At 40.8% G+C, this 15,486-nt stretch overlaps 1 protein-coding gene across 5 annotated transcripts in view; it reads right to left on the reverse strand.

The window, feature by feature from the left end:
- Positions 1–15,486, reverse strand: part of kmt2a (lysine methyltransferase 2A) — a 101,254-nt gene that overhangs the window by 70,727 nt on the left and 15,041 nt on the right. For all 5 annotated transcript variants that reach the window (XM_033049694.1, XM_033049696.1, XM_033049695.1 and 2 more), the window contains exons 2-3: positions 11,016–11,094; positions 2,700–5,353 (exon numbers count right to left, since the gene is read on the reverse strand). In XM_033049694.1, the coding sequence (XP_032905585.1) occupies positions 2,700–5,353; positions 11,016–11,094 (2,733 nt within the window). The remainder of the gene's footprint in view (positions 1–2,699; positions 5,354–11,015; positions 11,095–15,486) is intronic.

Consider the following 15,486-nt stretch of genomic DNA (forward strand, 5'->3'; position numbering starts at 1 on the left):
TTACTTTGCCTGCACAAACTTTACATGGTAATAATCATCCATAACAATAAACAGCATTAACCTTGTTCTAATCGTCAAAAATGGTTTCTGAACATATGATACAGAAATATTAATACATCAGAATGACAACATCTATTTATCCTGTAATTGTCTGTTCTAAACACACAATGCTAGAGGAACTCAGCAGATCCTACAGCACTTTGTGATTTGCTCAAGATTCCAACAGTTGCATGTGTTATAATTTGTTGTAAATTTCTGGCAATATCAGTAATTTATTTTTTGTAATATTCATTCTCAGGGTATGGGCGGCACTGCAAAGGTCGGCATTTATTCCTTATCCTGAAAATGGCCTGGAGAAAATGTTTGCGATGTGCCTTCTTAAATAACTAGAGCTTTTGTATTGAAGAAACACTAGTGTTGTTAGGTTGTGAAATTCTGGACTTTATCTCGGAGTCAATGTAGGATTGGCAATGTATATTGATGGCCTATGACATGGAAGAGAATTTGTAGAACTGTTGTCTTCATCCTACTAGCCCCAGCAAGACAAAAGTGACAAGATTCTATCATCATAATTACACAAGCTGCATCTATATAAAGCTCAACACATTGGAATGAGCAACATTTAATATTCACTATGAATTTGAATAAATCATTAACATGCAAGTAGCGCAGCGTGTGGTATCGAGTGTAGGAACACCCTTGGCGAGAACTACCCATGGGGTGCATCTGTAGGCAAAATCTGTATGTGGGAGAAGTAGGTGAGGGGTATGCTGAGAGTCTGGGACATGTGTGTCTCAGGAAAGAGCAAGTGTTAGAGATACTGAAGGACAATAAAGTGAACAAATCTCCAGGGCAAGATAAACCTTAGGTGATATGGATCCCTTCGCTTGAAGGGTTGGCTGGGCTCTAATGGAGATTTTTTGCCAATGACCAGAGGGAAGCTAATGTTGTTCCGAATTGAAGAAGAATGTTTGGGATAAGCCGAGAAACAACAGGCTGGTGAGGTTGTCGTCTGCAATGGGGACATTATGATGCAGATGCAAATGACGCACAATACAAGACAATGGTTAGGTCACCCTTGGAATAATGTGTGTGGTTCTGGTCATCACTCTATAGGAACAAAATGTGCTGATGCAAGAAAGAATGCAAAAGAGATACACCAGGATGTAGCTTGGAATGGAGGCTTGAGGTACAAGGATAGATGGAATCGGCTGGAATTGTTCCCTTGACGTGCAAGAGGCTGACGGGCAACCATAAAATTATGAGGCTACATAATAGGGTAGATAGTCGCAGTATTTTCTACGGGTAGGCGTGTCTATATTTAGAGGACTTTGTTTTAAGGAGAGAGATAAAATATTTAAAGGCGATCTGAGGGGCACGTTTTTAACATGGAGAATGGTGGGCATATGGAACAAGATGCCTATGGCAATGGTACAAGCAGGTTGAACCACGGTGTTCAAAAAGCATTTGGTCAGGTACACGAATAGGAAAAGAGCAGAGGGGTATGGGCCATATGCAGGAAAATAGGATGAGTATAGAGAGGCATCTCAGTCAGCATGGCTGAGTTGGGCCAAAGGACCTATGTACATACTGTACCATCATGACTCGGGAGAGGAGGAACAAGGAGGAAAAAACACACGTTCACAAATTCAAGCTGCCAAAGGAGTGCACAAGAACAGCCCAGCAAATCAGGTCCTGTGCTCGTTAATCTTCATCTGACCATCTGATCAGAATCTCCACAATCATACAATCCAAAAATGGACCAGGCAGTGTGCGACCAAGGGCAAAGCCTACTTATAAGCTGCAAAATATAAAGCAATACCTCACTAACCCCGCAAGGCACTCTGTGTTGCTGCACATTCACGCAACATTTAACCAGATTTGGTTGAAAATAGGATGCTGCAAAATTTACTCCCAAAACATTGCTTGAATACCAGCATTCCGAAACACTATAAAAACAACAAATGGAATAGAATGGATCACACTTCAAACAATAGCTTTTCCCTATAATCGCCTTCATCAATTTGATTGAAATATAATTCCAATTGGGCTAAGTCCTTCAAGGCAAAGTAGAATCCAATGCTTGGTTGCAGGGCAGAGGGAAATAAGGAAGGGAGAATGGAATTTCTCCCGAGTACTAGCATGGACCTAAGTGCCTTGTTAGAATATAAGATTGTGCTATCTAGCAAGAACTGCCTTCATGCTCTGAGTGAATAACCGCTTACTAACCATGGGAAAATTTTACTCAAGCAAAGTGCGCTCTATCTCTTTCCAAATGCTGGGCTGTCAAGATCTTAGTGAGTAGAGAGTTTTAGAAGGCCTTGGGGTAGAGACAATACTTTACACAACATGAACAGCTAGTTAATATAATAAAAAGGACCTGCAGATGCTGGCTTATACCAAAGATTGGCACTAAATGCTGGAATAACTCATCAGATCAGGCAGCAACTCTGGAGAAAATGGATAGGTGACATTTTGGGTGGGGGCCCCGTCTTCAGATTGATCGCGGAGGAGGTGCCAGGCTTTGTCCTATCTCCCCTTTCCTCCATGTTTCTTGTTCGTCCCAACCACAATCAGATTGAAGGTCCAGACGCAAAACATTGCCTATATTCTCCAGAGATGCTACCTGACCTGGTGAGTTACTCCAGCACAGTGTCTTTTTTTGTAAACCAGCAACTGCAGTTCCTTGTTGTACATACCTGAGATTTTGTTGGGTTAGCAATTTTTAATGATTTGTTCTTTTCAATCTTGCAAAGCTGTGCTTTAGCTTTTCTCAATAGGTTTGCCACTCGCTTATCAGTTGTTGGCATTTTGTCTGCTTGTGCTAACATACTACTGATAGCAGGTGCAGAATGCTTAAGAGTGCCAGATGAGAGCATAGAAGTTATAGAAGGATGTCGAGGAGGCTTGTCTTTGTTGCCTATGGATGTAGCTGTACTGCTCTCTGTCCCACCAGTTACGGGCACCACCTCTTCAGTTCCCAATCTGCCTTTCTTTGAGTTTTTATTCTTCCCATCAGAAAGCGTTGAGGAAGACCCATCTCCCAAACTCACTGCACCTTTATCAGTTGAATTCGACCTTTTGGCTCTCCCTGAAACCTTTTTCACTGATGATGAGGCAACCACATCCTCTCCAACAGTTTGGTCTTCAGCCACTGCAACTGGGTAAAGGAACATTGGTGGAGGACTCTGAGGCTCTGTCCCCTTACTTTGCAATTTCTTTTCTTTCCTTGATTCGCGTTTATTTTCCTTTTCTTTATCTCGCTCTCTGTCTTTCTCTGACCCTTTCTCAGAATCTCTTTCTTTGACCATGCCTTCACTTTGCCTATCCTTGCTTTTGCCTTTGTCCTTTTGAGCACTGGATGTGACTGTTGGATACAATGGAGATGTTGGACTGGACGAGTCTGCAGAGAAGCTGTCCCCTGGAGTGCTGCTCTGTCGAGATGATAACTTTGTTCTACCATCTTTATCCTTTGCTGTTCCTTCAGATTGCACCAAACTACCAAGAGGGGGAGTTAAGGCACCAGTTATTATGGAGCTTACAGGAGATGAGGATGTTACGGGTGTCTGTGGAGTGATAGGTGACAGATCAGCAGATATTAGTCGCCCACTTCTGGTTCTCATGGAGTGTGACGGAGATTTTGGATCAATACGGCTTGAAATATGCAACTCTTTGTTCTTCCTTTTAGAAGAATGCCCTTTACCCGAGGAAGAAACTGAAGATCGAAGCAGATTCCGTGGTGATACAGTAACAGACTCAAAAATCCTGGAGTGGGCTTCACTAGGAGTGAATCGCGGAGCGCGGAGCAGTGGACTTCTTTTGTGAGTATCAAACCTGGAGGCAGGATGAAGCGAGGAGAAAAGTCGAGGTGGTGGTGGTGTGCTGGGAGATGAATGAAACCTGGTTGGCAAACCAACATCTTCAGGGGTTAGTGGTGATGTTATGAAGTTATCAAATATTGGCTTGCGGATAAGTCCTTCTTTGGCGTACTTTGCTGAGGAGAAGTACTGATGCGATTCTGGCCTCAGGTTTTTCAGAGATGTCCATTTGAATGTTGGTTCTCTTAAGATAGACTTCCGTTTTTCTGGCAAGCCTGTTGGTGGTGAAATGAATGGTATGGTTGGAGGCATCAGCCAGGGAGAATGATCAGATACGTTTGAGGTTTGCTGTAGGGGAGGAGGAGGAGAAAGCAATGGTGGTGGTGGAGATGAGGATGTTGGCTGTGGGGAAGAAGTTGGCAATTTCTTGCTTGTAGTATTGCTTCTTTCTGGCATTGAAAATCGGTGACCTTTTTTATCTGCCCCTCCTGGTTCACTGGACTGTGAGGCATTTAAACAACTGTGCAAATCTGGAGACTGAGTTGGTACTTCAGGAAGAGTCTGCAATTCATCAGATACCTGTGAATCAGTGGAGGTAACACTGGGGCTGCTTGATCTCGAAGAATCAGAAGACATTTGTGAAGAATGCTGTGAAACAGCACTGGACTTCTCACTAGACCCACAAGATATTGAGCTGAACCGACTAGTTGGAGTTGACTCTAGGCGTGGAGCTTTGACAGGAGGTACATAGCTGTCATCTTCAATAAATCTTTTTGGAGTCTTAATTATCCTTGAAGAAATGGCACTGATGACTGGCATGATAAACTGACGAATATTTTTCAGTTGAGGTGAAGCCATGCGTTTCTGAGCTCCTTTTTTGGCTCTCTGTAAGAGCTGTTTTGCAATAGCTGCATCAGTCCTTTTAGTGACAGGAACAACTCTGACAGGCTTGGTTATCCTGCGGGGCCTCTGTCTGACAGAAGACTTCATCTCTTTTGTCACTGGCGACTTTTGTGTTGGTGTTCCATCTTTCTCCTTGCATAGCCTCTTTTGTTTCTTAGTTTGTGTTGGAACAAGGAGTTTTGGAACAGTCTTCAAACGCTCCGAAGATGGTGGCCTCCCTCTCTTCCGTTCAATCTTTCCCCCATTGCTATTAATCTGTAGTTTAGCTTTCTTCAATTTGGACTGCAAAGGTGACAGTTTAACAACTCTCAGTTTCTTTATTTTTGTCACCTGCTGCAATAATGCAGGTTTCTTCTTCTCTTTCTTTTCTTTTTCATTTTTTTGTTTCTCTGTTTTCCCATTTGTTGTTTCCTTCTTATCTTGTGCAACGTGAAGCTTTGGATTGCTCAACACTGGAGGCCGACCCCTCTTCCTCTCACTGGTGTTTAATTCTTGCTTCTTTTCTTTATCAACAGGCTTCGACTCAACCTTGTTTGGAGGTGACAGTGCAGAGGATGAATCTGATAATACATCCGAGCTTTGCGATGAAAATGTCCGTTGTCTTCCCCGAAGCTTCCTTTGAGGAGATTCAACTATAAATTAAAGATAATTTTAAATTAGAAATAGTAAAAAACCATTGCAATCTAATCAATGTAAATAATTTTGTTCACAACCAGTGCAGCACTAATTACACACACCAGTGCTGTAAATACAACGTAAACACAAGTTGTAAATGTCCCCAAAATCAGAAGTAAGCAGCCAAGGTCAAAAATGATAGGAGCAGAATTAGGTCATTCGGCCCATCAAGTCTGCTCCGCCATTCAATCATGGCTGAACTATCTCTCCCTCCTAACCCCATTCTCCTGCCACTCCCCAGATGAGTAAGTAATATGATTTGAACAGAAATATTTTACTTATCATGTAAATTAAGGCAAGAACCTATCACATTTAGATAAAATAATAAAGGCAACAAGAGCCAACATCAGAGCAGTTGAAAGTCGGTGTAGAAGATGACAACTGATAATTGAAGTTGCAATACTGGAACATTTTAATTATGTTAATTGCAGGGAGAGATCGATCTGTAGTTCGCAGCAGGGTGTTGGTAGCCAGGGTCAGAAGCATGGGGGGAGTAATGAACAAAGTGGATGATGATTATGAACATTCATGGTCCCTTGGTCCACACCACAGCATATACATCTAACCATATTACATTTTGATGGCCCCTTTTAAAGTTACCTGTACAAACTGACACCAATATAGTTCGGAGACACAAGGTTAAAATTCAAGTCATAGTTCCCAACACACTCAGGCATCAGGCAACATTACCCAGTTTTAAAGTCAGGCAGAAGAGCTATTGATGGAATTGTGGGTATTAATCAAATACCCTGTTGGAGGAGAAAGGTGATTCTAGACTTTTCTCAGGGGTGTGTTTAGGCAGAAGATGCCTAAACACACCCCTGAGAAAAGTCTAGAATCACCTTTCTCCTCCAACAGTCCTGTCTGACAGTTTTACTCTGACGTCAAGGGTTCAGGTTTTGTCTCAAAAGCCTCAGATGGCTGCTTGGTTAACTCAACAATCGGTAGTTTTGTTTAAAAATGCGAAAAGGCATGGCTTTTAGTCTTTTGATTAATACCCACAATTCCATCAATAGTTTGATTCTCATTGATTCTGCCCAGATGTGCTTTGCACAGCCATCTTTAGAAATATTCCTTATCAGTAGTTTGTTAGAGCAAGAATTTCCTCACAAATCACTCTCTTCAGCTGTTTCAGCATTTTTGGCAGTCTCTTTGTGTATTAACCTCTTTACTCAGCAATCTTTTTATGGTTGCAAGGTGCTACCTTACTTACATATTCTAACACCAGGGACAATTTACAAATGGCCTTATTCTGGATCTTTTGTAAAAACAGGATCCTGTGGAATTACATACAATATAGATTTGCTTGGAAATCTGTTCCATTCTCAGACATTTATGTCAGTGGAGACCAATCATCAACAGAGTTGCCTTGAAATTAGTGTTGTACCTTTCTTGTTCATATCGATAATCAGAATGATAATTTAAGGGGGAAAATGCTTTCTAATGAATGATTTTCAGAATTTTATATGTATTAACTTACATCAGATGTTTGCAAATTCACAATAGTGAACTATAAGATTAAATGCATGGGCAGATTTTAGAAACATCCTTCGTTTTTTTCTTGATGGGACTAATTTTTCAACATCATCCAAAGTAAGGCTTGGGGTTTTAGAAGAAAATAATATTATCAGAAAGAGTAGCTGGTTATTAAAATCAACATGATAGATTGCATGTCAAGTTTTCATCAGTGAAATAAAGATGGTTGAAGTACGTATGGTGCAAGGGATTAAATACAATTTAATGCTGCTTGTAACTAGGAAGCCCCAATAGTGCATTGAAATAACCCATTCCTGTAGCACAAGGATAGGATGAAATCAACCCAATTGGATGAAATAAAATTTTCCCAGGTTAAAAGATCACAGATGTCACTGATCTTTTTGTCTTCATGATCCATTCTGTGTGCACATCAGAACCCTGTGTGCCACGTAGAAAGCTCAAATGGCAATACCAATGAATTTATGTTTATCCCCGGTAACAGCCTTTTGTTGTATGTTGCACAAGTTACCCAACTCTGAGGTAATGATATCAAGGGACCTTTGTCCATACTTGTTGCTGTTGAATTGTAAACAATACAGCTACCAGGTAAACCATACAAGCATAAATGGAATTAAAAACACTGATCAAAAGCTACTTCTACCCGTGCACACATAAATTAAATTAAATCCTGTAACGCCCGGACCATTGGTTTATGCTATTTGTTCAATAACTGCCTCTAATCTATTTATGAATTAACAGCAGAAAATGATCCAATTACTTTTAATGATACAAGAAAGAAGGCAAAAATAAAATGGTGAACCATGGCAAGAAATTTCATGGAAATGACCAAATGTTCAGTCAAAAATTGATTCTGGTTTATATATAAATGACTTGGATATAAACGTAGATGGGTTGGTGAGTAAATTTGCTTGCGACAGCAACATTGGAGGAAATAGACAATGAGACAATGAGAGAGGCTATCAGAAGTTAGATTGGGATACAGATCAGCTGCAGACATGGGCAGAGAAATGGCAGATGGAGTTTAACCCAAGCAAGTGTGAGGTGCTGCACTTTGGGAGGTTGAATGCAAAGGAAAAGTACACAATTAATGGCAAGACCCTTTACAGCATTGATGCACAGAGGGATCTTGGAATAACTCACTGAAGATGGCAGCACAAATAGGCAGGATGTAAAGAAGGTGTATGGTATGCTTGCCTTCATTGTATTGATTATAAAAGTCAGAAACTCATGATGCAGCTCGATAAGACTTTGATTAGGCCACAATGCTGCTTGGATTAGATGGTTTCAGCTACAAGGAGAGGTTGGATAGACTTGGGATTGTTTTGTGCAGAATGATGGTTGAGGGGAGATGATAAAATTATATAAAATTATGAGAGGCATAAATAGGGTAGACAGTCAGAACCTTTATCCCAGGGTGGAAATCTCTATCAAAAGCAGGTATAGCTATAAGGCGAGAGTAGGAAAGTTTAATGGCGATGTGCTGGACAAGATATTTTAACAGATAATGGTGGGTGCCTGGAAGGCATCACCAGAGGTGGTGGTGGAGACAGATACGATAGTGACATTTAAAAGGGTTTTAGACACATGGGAGCGCAGGGAATGATGGGTTATAGATCATGTATAGGCAGATAGGATCAGTTTAACTTGGCATCATGTTTGGCACAAATATTGTGGGCCAAAAGGCCCGTTCCGCTGCTGTACTGTGCTATGTTGACACAGTGAGACTACAGACATTTAGGAAGAGAACCAATGACAAAGATGAAGAGATTAACCATCCGGTTCAATCCCTCTGCTTTACCATTGATAGATGCTACTCATTTATCGCAGTCTAGCTATTTGAAGCACTGGCACGATAACTAGGAGTGACGAAAAGGTAATCCAGGATACAAATATACATGAAGACACATCACTGTGTCAACAAATTAAATAATTGCGGCAAAGGTCAGGAAAATAGATCATAAAAAACTATTTACTTTTACTGCAAATATTACTTTTGCTGCAAATAGGTCAGATCCTATAGAGATTAAGGAGATGGGGTTAGAGATAAAGCAAGAGCAGATTATGGATTTGATGGGATAACCATCACAATGGTAATGACAAAGTTGTCATTCAAAAAACTACCTTAAATTCAGTTAAGTGTAGTCAGAATCATGTATGTTATTAAAACCTACTCGATCAGTGGAAGCTACCAATGTAATCTTACTCTTAATATTAATCACTGGCTGCTCAAAATCTATTTTCCCAAGCAACGATAGATAGTTGACAGATAACACTACCATAGTAGGCTGCATCTCATACAATAACGAGACAAAATACAGGAAGCAGATATAGAACTTGTCAATATAACAACCTCTCCCTCAAAGTTAACAAAACAAAGAAGCTAGTCGTCGACTTCCGGAAGCAGGGTGGAGTACAGGTCCCAGTCTGAATCAATGGCGCTGAAGAGGAGATGGTCCAAAGCTTCAGTTCCTGGGTGTAAATATCACTAACAATTCATCCTGGTCCAACCACATTGATGCCGTGGCTAATAGACAATAGATGCAGTAGTAGGCCATTCGGCCCTTCGAACCAGCACCACCATTCAATGTGATCATGGCTGATCATCCCCAATCAGTACTGCATTCCTGCCTTCTCCCATTATCCCCTGACTCCGCTATCTTTAAGAGCCCTATCTAGCTCTCTTGAAAGTATCAAGGAGTAAGAAAGCACTTCAACGCTTCTCCTTCCTCAGAGGGCAAGGGAAATTCGGCACGTAGCCAATTCTTACCAATTCATACAGGCGATTTATAGTCTAGACACATCACAACGTGGTATGGCAACTGCTCTGCAAAGACCCCAAGAAATTGCAGCACAGTCCATCACACAAACCAGACTCCCCACCATCAACTTCACCTGTACTTCACGCTGCCTCGACAAAGTAGCCAATATCATGAAGGACCATTCACACCCTGGTCATTTCTCTCTTCCTTCCTGGAAAGCACATACCATCAGAATCCAGAATTGCTTCTTCCCCGCTGGTATCAAATTCTTGAGAGGACTTCTCATACGATATGAATGAAGCCCTGATCGTCCAATCTACCTCACTGTGGCCCTTGCACTTTTAAAAAAATATATCTGCATTTTCTATGTTGTTGTAACATGATATTCTGCACTCTTTTCACTTTTGCACAACCTGATGCACTCATGTATGCTATGATTAACCTGGATAGGAAATAAGATTTTGCCCCCTATCTTGGCGCACATGACACTAATAAACCAACAGCATTTTATTTAATTCCAGAGACAAAATGTAAAAAGTATATCCAAGATGCAACCTCAAAAAACTGCATGTGTCAAATTCCAAAGATTTATAACCACTGTGTTTAGGTTTAACAGGAGTCAAGTGCTTAGAGTAATTACATTTATCCCCTATAACACGAGTGCAGCAACCACTGTGAATGATTCCAATGGCAACATGAAAATTATGCTATATCCCTCACCAAATGCCAGCAACATGTTGGAGCTGGCCTTTATAAAATGTCCTCGAGCATACAACTACTTCCAACATTGATAATCCTGAATAGTGGGGCGTTTAAGCGACTGCACAAATCACACAAACAATTCCTGTTTTACTTTTAGAAGGCATAGTTAGGAAAATGTGAAATCAAAAGGCGGAAAGTCTATTTGTGTTTGATAACTGTTGCCATAAATTTGCAGAGGCTATGATATTTAACCAGAATTCCTAAAGGTGCAATATCAAAACTGTGCTTGAAATTTCAAGTACTTGTGTGGCCGCAACATTAGAAAACAGACGTGCAGAAACAAAATGCAGTCTCATTTTTGTAAAGCTATCCAGTTTAAATCACTTCCTAATGTTCCTTTGGTCTCTGCTTGATGCAGATCCTGATTACTACTGAGTTAAATTTCATAAGCATCAGTGTGAGCTGCTGATACTTATGAGATTTTACTGAGTAGTAATCAGGATCTACATCAAGCAGAAACCAAAGGAACATTAGGAAGTGATTTAAAATTTCTAACTTGAGTGTTAGAAATTAATTCCCAAGTTCAAAACAAACTTTACTGTTTATACTTTGAAGGTATCTGCATTATGTTAATATAATATATAGAAAAGATGACAATTACCTCGCAGGGCTCTGAAATTACACCTTGCCGGGCTCCGTACACTGTTATCATCCGAGCAGAAACCCAAAAACTGTTCATCCTGAAAGAAAGAAAGAAAGAAAAATCAGAATATCCACATTTTATAAACGCTGATTTCACTTGGATCAATTTTAATGGTAACAACTTTGTTTAACTGTTGGATTGTCTGGCAGAGTCCAAGCGTAGAACATAGAACAGTACAGGAAAAGAACAGGCTCTTCGGCCCACAATGTGTGTGCTAAACATGATGCCAAGACCAACACTTATCTACCTGCACATAACCCATATCCCTCCATATCCATATACCTATCCAAAAGTCATTTAAATGCTACTAACAGATCTGCTTCAACCACCACACCCGGCAGCACGTTCCAGGCTCTCACCATCTTCTAAAATAACACTCCACTCCTTTAAACTTTGCTCCTCTCGCCTTAAATCAATGCCCTCTAGTATTTGGTTTTTCCATCATGGAAAAAAGATTCTGACCGTCTACCCTATCTATGCCTCTTATAATTTTTATATATCCACCTTTTCATTGGTTAGACAGGTTCCTCACTATAGTGGCTTCCCATTCACTAGCATTATGCTCATTGATATATTCCCAGCCTGTGTAGTTTTGTCATGCTGAGCAATCCAGGTATGACTGTATACTTCAAATCAGATATTCATTATTTGTGACGAGATTTGAAATGGCCAAAGATTTGCAAGAGCCATCTTCCTTTCCAAATTCAGTTTAGAAAATTGCTGTTCTTGGATACTATTCAGTAGAACCACCTTGAAGAAAACATACATGGCCTTCAACTATAAAATTGAAAATAACCTTATGATTGCTGTTATTCTAGCTCAATAGGTGAAGTTAACAGTTTGTGCAGAGTGCAAGAGAATTTCTTTTTAAAAACGACACCTTGCCAGTGGGAAAATCCTATTATTTTGCAAGTACAAGCCACTGTGATACAAAGAAAAATGGTCATATTTTCCTGTTCCAACTCTCTTGCATTCTGTAGACATAAGGTTTTTTAATTTTCGATAACATACTAAATCCACAAGCATTTTAGAGAAAAAACTTTGAAAAGGGCAGCTAAACATGTGAACTGCAAGTTTGGGTAGATTATCAAGCATATTTTACTGAATTACATGGTTTCAGTATGGTCTAGGTGTTACAAATTTTCATTTGTCAAAGTTTATTTCTGGTTTTACCTGATTGTATTCCCCTGTTTAAAATATCAATGTGGCATTTGCTTATAACCTTTTCCCCATTATGTCACATGATTCCAAGTTATGCCATGTAAAACCACATATTCTGAGAGCATGGCCAGTTATTTTTTTATGCAACTAAATGGCCATAAATAACAGCAATGGGCAGCTTAAGAAATTCACAAAACTTAATGTGTAAATGAATTGCCTGGTGTCACATTATCTTGAATAACTTGGACCAATCAACGGCTGAGTAAGCTTAATACTGATCAACCAGACAAATAACTGACAAAAAGTTGCAAAAAATGATTGTGGGTTGCTGAGGAGAGGGGAAAATTCACCTCTGGCAATCTCCCTTCTACAGCCTCCAATCTTATAGTTCCCCTATCCAGTACTGACGGTTCCTACTACCTTCTCAAAATCCAGACAGAACTGCCCTGGCAGATGCATTGTTGCTGCCTGCTCCTTACCCACCGACCTAATCTCAAAACTAATTTACATTTTGTCCTCACTTGTCCAGCCCCTTCCGACCCACATCCGAAACATCTCTCGCCCACTTCAGCAGAGTTGACCCAGAACATCACCTATCCATGTCCTCCTGAGATGCTGCCTGACCAGCTAAATTACTCCAGAATTTTTTTTCCCCAAAAAGAAGTAGGTCCACCCACAATTGTATATTTATATCTTCACCTTAATAAGAGTGAATATTTATAGTTATAGTTAAGAAGCACTTGAAGCTGTCAACCATGAAAAACAGGCTCAGTTACCCAGGGAGAATTCAATGTTCCTAATGTGGAAGATGTACTTTTTTGCCTAGTTGAAAAAGAACCCCTTTTTAAATAAATTCTGCTTTAATTCAATTTTGGGGTATTATTACATGCATTGTAAACAAAATTATATCAATATTGCGAACAAGATATATATATATTTGGATAAACAGATGTTGATAGGGATACTCAGCATGATTTTGGCTTTTTTGAAGTAATGGGGAAAAATGACGAGGGAAAGGCCGTAGGCATTTTCTATATGGACTTCAGCAAGGCCTTTGATTAGGCTCCACGTGATAGGCTGCTCTGGACGGCATGATTGCATGGGATCCAGGGACAGCTAACCATCATCCCCTCCAAGCTGGTTAGCAAGCTCTCAGATCTGGGTCTCTGCGCATCCCTCTGCAATTGGATCCTCGACTTCCTCATTCAGACCACAGTCTGTCCGTATTGGTGGAAATGTGTCATCCTCGATAACAATCAGCACGGGAGTTCCTCAAGGCTGCGTGCTCAGCCCCCTGCTGCACTCACTCTATACTCATGGCTGCGTAGCCGGACATAGTGCGAACTCCATCATCAAGTTCGCCGACGACACCACTGTTGTGGGACGTATCACTGATGGGTACAAGTCAGAGTATAGAAGTGAGATCGACCGATTGACCAAATGGTGCCAGCACAATAACCTGGCTCTCAACACCAGCAAAACCAAGGAACTGATTGTGGACTTCGGAAGGGATAGGATGGGGACCCAGTCCCGTTTATATCATGGTGGAAAGGGTCAACAACTTCAAATTCCTGGGCTTGCATATTTCGGAAGATCTCTCCTGGTCCCAGAACACTGATGCAAGTATAAAGAAAGCACATCAGCACCTCTACTTCCTGAGAAGATTACGGAGAGTCGGTATGTCAAGGAGGACTCTCTCGAACTTCTACAGGTGCACAGTAGAGAGAATGCTGACCGGTTGCATCACGGCTTCATTCGGCAACTTGAGCGTCCAGGAGCGGAAAAGGCTGCAAAACGTTGTAAGCACTGTCCAGTCCATCATCGGCTCTGACCTACCTACCATCGAGGGTATCTATTGCAGTCGCTGCCTCAAAAAGGCTGCCAGCATCATCAAGGACCTACACCATCCTGGCCACACACTCATCTCTCCGCTGCCATCAGGTAGAAAGTTCAGGAGCCTGAAATCTGCAACATCCAGGTTCAGGAACAGCTTCTTCCCCACAGCCATCAGACTGTTAGACACAACTTCAAACTCTGAACTATAACAGCCTATTGCACTTTATCTGTTTATTTATGTGTGTGTATATATATATATATATATATATATATATATTCTATGGTATATGGACACACTGATCTGTTCTGTATTTATGCCTACAATATTCTGTTGTGCTGCAGCAAGCAAGAATCTCATTATCCTATTTGGGACACATGATAATAAACTCTCTTGACTTGACCCGTTACAAAATTGGCTTAATGGAAGGAAGCAAAGGGTGGCGGTGGAAGGTTGTTTTTTCAGACTGGAGGTCTGTGACAGGACACAGAATTAGCTCAATGGAAGGAAGCAGAGGGTGGTGATGCAACGTGGTTTGTTCAGAATGGAGGCCTGTGACTCATGAATGCCTCAGGAATTGGTGCTAGGCCCATTTATGTTGGTGGTTTATAGCAACAATTTGGATGAGAATGTACAAGGCACAATTAGTAAGTTTGCAACTGACACTAAGAGTCAGGTAGAGTTTGTCGGCGGGCGGCTGACTGGCCAGTTTGTCTCTGTATCGATTTCACTGATTTACGAACAGTAGTACTTAAATGTTTAATATGATTGGTCTGAAATGCGGGGTGGATGATTGCAACCTTCACGTGGTCCGCCATGTTTCTACTAATGCAATCAACTCGACGTGCACAAACGGAAGATCAACAACAACAAACAAGTTGTCCAACAACTTTAGGCTGTCCACACCACACGATAGAAGGAGGTCTGAAATGCAACACATCTTTTATTTCTTCCCTTAACACCATCCAGTGAGGCAAATGGTCCTTCCGGGCAGAGCAGCAACTTACTTGCCCTTCTTCCAATTTAGCGTACAGTATTTAGTATACAGTGCAATTTAATATATAATGTACACAATAAAACAGAAATTCAACCTGCATTCAGAATGCAGGGATTTAAACTTCCTTTTGAATGCCACTTCAATTCATTTTCATACTCTGAACTCTTTGTGGCCTCCTATATAGTTATAATATGGTCCAACATAATCTTAAGAAACAGCTCTTCATCATGTTACAGCCTGGAGGGTTGCAGAGGATAGTTTACTGAAGTATTTATTAAAAAACAGAAAAAGAAACATTTTTTGAAATATTAGTGAATTGGAAGCTATGGAGAACTGCAAGAGGATAGGCCTGGGACAGAGCACCTATGATCACAATCAATACCAGGGCAGTCTTGAGGATGCTGAGTGCGCTTGAGTAGTCTTCCTCTGCTCCAACT

This window comes from Amblyraja radiata, chromosome 33 (genome assembly GCF_010909765.2).
Source record: "Amblyraja radiata isolate CabotCenter1 chromosome 33, sAmbRad1.1.pri, whole genome shotgun sequence".
NCBI lineage: Eukaryota > Metazoa > Chordata > Chondrichthyes > Rajiformes > Rajidae > Amblyraja > Amblyraja radiata.